The sequence below is a fragment of the Myotis brandtii genome, unplaced genomic scaffold (assembly GCF_000412655.1).
Source record: "Myotis brandtii unplaced genomic scaffold, ASM41265v1 scaffold10, whole genome shotgun sequence".
NCBI classification, from domain to species: domain Eukaryota; kingdom Metazoa; phylum Chordata; class Mammalia; order Chiroptera; family Vespertilionidae; genus Myotis; species Myotis brandtii.
Window position 1 is genome coordinate 127,631 of NW_005353325.1, and position 5,287 is coordinate 132,917.

Genomic DNA, 5,287 nt, shown 5'->3' on the forward strand with positions numbered 1-5,287 from the left:
AGCGTCTGCCCCCTGGTGGTCAGTGCGCGTCATAGCGACCAGTTGTTCTGCCCTTAGGGTCAATTTGCATATTACCCTTTTATTATATAGGATAATCTTAACATGATGAACTTAGCAACTATCTAAAAATATATGTTGTCAATTTTATCCAAATCTGAACTATTCAATTTATATAAACAACATTTAGGAAAGCTAAATGCAGTGGGGATAAGGAAAATAATCTCCATTTGTAATTTCTTAGATCTCTTTGGTGACCTGTAAAGTATTAAAGAGATTGTGAGCTGACCAACAGCTACATCTGAAACAATTTGCCCTTTGTCTGACAACAATACATACATATATGTTTTAAAGGATGAATGGTTAGATGGATGAATGAACACTATTTTTAATTTTGCATACTCAGGACCCCATATTTCTATTGACATGTATCAATCTAAGAATCATATAAGATTATTACTTTCATTACTGCAATCTTTTGATATGAAACTAGAGGCTCAGAGTGGCTAAGTGACTTGTGCAAAGTCACACACCTAGTATGTGACAGAACCCAGTTTGGAATAATAATTATCTCATTCAGCCCAGTTTCCTTTCATTATGCAGACTGTTTCTTACAAAAGACTACCTATGGCTGTCCAAAACACTGGTGTTAAGAATGTACCTGTTTGGCCCTAGCTGGTTTTGCTCAGTGGATAGAGCATCGGCTTGCAGGCTGAAAGGTCCCGGGTTCAATTCTGGGCAAGGGCACATGCTCAGGTTGTGGGCTTGATCCCCAGTGTGGGGCATGGGAGGCAGCCGATCAATGATTCTCTTTCATCTTTGATGTTTCCATCTCCCTCTCCCTCTCCCTTCCTCTTTAAAATAAATAAAAAATATACTTTAAAAAAAGAATATACCTGTTTGGAAACACAAATGATATTTATTCACAAACTCCAATACATATTTTCAGCTGAACAAAGCTGCCAATGAACCAAGAGAAAAATGTCATCATTTTCTACCTCTGCCAACAGAGAAATGGCTTTTTACCAGTGTTTAGATAGTAATTCTTTATTTTGGCAATCTGTATTGCAATTTAATGTACATTGATTCTTAAATTTCTACTTATATTAAGACAGAAAAAATGCAATACATTCTGTGTTCCAATAACTTAAAAAAATACATTTTTGCCTGTATTCTCTACATAATCCTTTGTTAATACTACATAAGATTTGTTCCCAATCATCTGACTTTTAAAGACTACGCTGCTTCTATTTCACGAACCTGAAACTGCAGCCCTCAATGTTACATAGTCACATGAAAAAATGGGCATAAAATTCTGTTTTAAGGCATGAATTTTAAAGAGCTTACTGTGTTCTATGGCAAGAAAAAAAATAAAATTACAGGGTTTCCATCATTAATGCTATCATAATTATCTCTGACTTCTAATTTGCTAGCTTTCACTTTTGTCTTAGAAAAAAATGGAATATAACAAATTATGATTTCAAGTTTTTAGCTTAGTCATTACTGAATGTTAGTAAAAACACAATTTTCCTTAAAGTTATGAAAGTCTATATGAGCAGTAGTTGAGTTGTACATTGTTAGTAACCATATTGTTATAATGATCATTTTTAAATGTAATAAATTCAATTTATATACATTTAGCAGACTCATATCACTAATTTCTATAGAAAATCTTTCCAAGAAGTTATATAAATTCCTCCACAATTTATCTAACCACATGTATCTTTAGTTCCCTCATTTACAAACATGAATAAACTTTATACCTAACTCCTAGGGACTAGTTATTTTATCTTTATCTCATCAACTGAATTTTACTTTTCCATATGTTTCATTATATATCCAGATTATTAATCAATATATATCTTATGCCTGTGTATATATGTGTATAAAATATGAGAATTAGACAGGATTTTGCAACAGGAGCAATTAACCTAGTGGGGGCAAGTAGTAAATGCTCTAAATAGTGTTATCTATTTTGATTATGCTTCTAGGTGAAAACAAAGTTGTATTAATAACAAGTGTGAGTCCTTATTCACCCATTATTTACACATAAATATTTTTTAGTGAACTCTACTTTGATATTACATAAATCTATATGAAAAATCATCTTACCAAAAGAAGGGGGGGATTTTTTGCAAATGCTGTGTCCTGTAAACAGATTGTGATGAGACATAAAATACTTCTTCAGCATTCATCTCTTACTTTTTAATAAAAAAATAATAATAGACAGGCTAAGAATGGACTTTATTCCCAAGATACCACTTATTGTTTTGACCAAACTCCCATGGATACCAGTTAATATAGACGAAATTATATATTGGCTTTATTACTTTTAGCAATGAAAGGTGAAATTCTTCCCAATGTTCTGCCATAATTATACCTTTGCAATTATGCCATTATTAAGTTTTTCCCCAAGGCATGCCAAGTTTAACTTGAATATTTTGTTATATTCAGTGCATGAAAATAGTTACAGCAGTTTGGAAAACAATGACCAGTTGTCAATATAGAAATTCTATTTAATAAGACAGTATTCCCACCTTCTTTTGGCACTATAATCTCACTAACTACTTAAAGCTTTGAGTTTTAACTTAATGGGACATTTACTCAAACATTGGCTTGATATAGAGGAGCCCTTTTAAGGGTAACTCTCTACTCTGTAGTATTTACATTTTCATTTACAAACATGAGGTAGGGAAAGTAGTGGACAGAGTAACAAAATAATTTTTTAAATAAATTTTTATTGATCTGAGAGAGAGAGAGACATCAATGTTGAGAATCATTGATCAGCTGCCTCCTGAACTGCCCATACTGGGGATCAGCTGCCTCCTGATCAACTCCTACTGGGGATCAGGCATGTGCCCTGACCAGGAATTGAACTGTGAACTCCTGGTTCATAGGTTGACACAAACACTAAGTCACACCAGCTGGGCAATTTCATTTTCTTTTTAAAACAAATTATGGGTATCGAGTTTAAAATGGCACTAGGCTAGAAATTTGCCTGACAATTACTAGAAAAATACTTATGGGGGTATATAAGACGATAAATCAATCCACAATCTGAAAAACTAATCCTTGGAGTTAACCTACTGCCAGAATCTGGGCAAATTTCTATGATAAAACTAATGAGTCTATAGTGAGAAAATGATTTTTGACCATCATATTCTTTCCTTTATGCAGAATAGCTCGCTTATATGAAAAGAAGTAGTGAGATTTAAGATCTCTGGAGAGTTAAGTTTTACACTAAATAGAAGAGAGAACAGCTGTCCCTCTCCTGTAAGGATGCTGCTCTTATAAGTATCAGTGGAATAACCCTGCCACCTGCTCCTATGTTCTCACATATTTAGAGAAAGTCAATCCTAATGGAAAGGAGGATGGTGAAAGAAGATATGGGGAAGGGGCTGGCTGAAGGTTCTTGCTAATGATGGCTCTGTGCATCCTAAGAACTGTCGCTCCCCCCCAATGCTGCCCTTCCTAGAGTCAGAGACAAGAGGCACCCAGTGACAATGTATATTGAGGAAATAGAGCTCTTCATGCGCCACACTACTTCACTCACTGACCTGATGGGAAAGATGTGCAGCATGACACAGTGGAGTATGGAAACTAACAGAAGAACTACTATTAGCACTTATTCTTATGTAATAAGAACAAAAACATTACGCCTTCCTACTATAGTTTACACATTTATACTGTACTCTCCCTGTTGGTCAGGCTTTATCTGTAGTGTTTGTGAGGTCCTCCAGGCAGAGTGGCAGCCCACAACTTGGAGAGGTTGGGTGGTGCCCATTTTCATCCTTTCCCTTTTGTGTGTGTCTTTTTTTAAAATATATTTTTATTGATTTCATAGAGGAAGGGAGGAGATAGAAACATCAATGATGAGAATTATTGATCAGCTGCCTCCTGCACACCCCCTACCCGAGGGCAAGCCCACAACCCGGGCATGTGTCCTTGGACCAGAATGGAACCTGGGACCTTTCAGTCCACAGAGCTCTATCCACTGAGCCAAACCAACTAGGACATCCCTTCCCTTTTGTAGGACCACAAGGTATCATGAGTGCCCTTTAAATGGAGTTATGTATTGGATCTCCTTAACCTACATTCCCCTCACAATATGCACACATACCTTCTAAATCAAATTCAGAGTCAGAAAACAGATGATATGAGAAGACAATGGATTAGAAAAAAACACGAGCAGGAAGTTGACATTAAACGCGGGTAGAGTTTGCCCTGGCCGGTGGTGTGGCTCATGGTTGAGCGGGGACCCACGAACCAGGAGGTCACTGGGGTGATTCGGGGTCAGGGCACATGCTTGGGCTGTGGGCTCCATCCCCAGGAGGAGCCATGCAGGAAGCAACCCACTGATGTTTCTTTCTCTCCAGTGTTTCTATCTATCCCTCTCCCTCCCGCTCTCTCTAAAACACCAATAATCATTAAAAAGTATTTTTAAAAGTCAGCTTTTGGAAGTTCATTCTCTAACAAAGGTGCCAGTAGCGATTAGTAGTGGATCGAGTACTGTACAGTCACGACTTGGAGCAGTTCCAGGAACCGACGAGAAACAACACAACGGCCCACGGGACGTCCCACAGCTTCCGTCTCCGTCCTGGGCACCGAACCCCAGGTCTCGCAGAAAATCCCACGGGCGCTGGTGGGAGACGGACGCTGGAGTCGGCATGCAGGCCTCATTCCCTCTTACACTTCCCCTCCGCCTTCCGTAGCCCAGCTCTGCCCTCTGCCAGACAGACTTATGTTGAAGCGGAAACTGAAAGACGATGGAGACATCAGGGCTTGCAGAGGGTAACTTTCCCCACCTTCACTTCCGGCCCAAACTTTCCTAGGACACACTGCAGTCATTTTACCGCCGGTTTCCTTTCAGAAGAGCTAAGATATTAGCGATGTTACTGATAACATATTTGGACTTCCATATTTTAAAACAATTACAATATTATTTTGCTACGGGGGTAGAAAGCTAACTCCGAAAGCTACGCTAAGAGCATAGTGAGAACTGATCTGGAGAGCTTCTCCTCACCGGACGTCCTGGCGCCCCGGCGCCCTCGCGCAGAGGCACGCTAGCGTCGTGACGTCGTCCGACGTGCGGACGTCGGCGCGCGGCGCTCCGTCTACGGAGTTCCGGCGGATCCATCAGCTGGGCGGTGCTGTCCAGGCACCTGGTCCCCTGGTTTCCGAAAGTCTGGTTGGATCCTGTTCGCCGCCCCTAGCGCGGCGTCTTGGAGGAAACCGAGCGGCTGGCGATGATCCCATCGCGCCTCGGGACCTTCTCCTGACGCCTGCGTCG

The 5,287-nt window shown here is 39.8% G+C and overlaps 1 protein-coding gene across 4 annotated transcripts in view; it reads right to left on the reverse strand.

The window, feature by feature from the left end:
• Window positions 1-5,281, reverse strand: part of YIPF7 (Yip1 domain family, member 7) — a 43,399-nt gene extending 38,118 nt beyond the window's left edge. Inside the window, exons 1-2 of one of the 4 annotated variants that reach the window (XM_014534226.1) lie at window positions 4,803-5,281; window positions 2,110-2,145 (exon numbers count right to left, since the gene is read on the reverse strand). In XM_014534226.1, coding sequence (XP_014389712.1) covers window positions 2,110-2,145; window positions 4,803-4,845 — 79 coding nt within the window. In that variant the 5' untranslated portion in view covers window positions 4,846-5,281. Of the gene's footprint in view, window positions 1-2,109; window positions 2,146-3,554; window positions 3,860-4,117; window positions 4,287-4,687 lie in introns of those variants that run through there. The other 3 variants (XM_014534232.1, XM_014534223.1, XM_014534217.1) reach the window with 3 other exon arrangements.
• Between the last annotated feature and the right edge of the window lie 6 nt (window positions 5,282-5,287).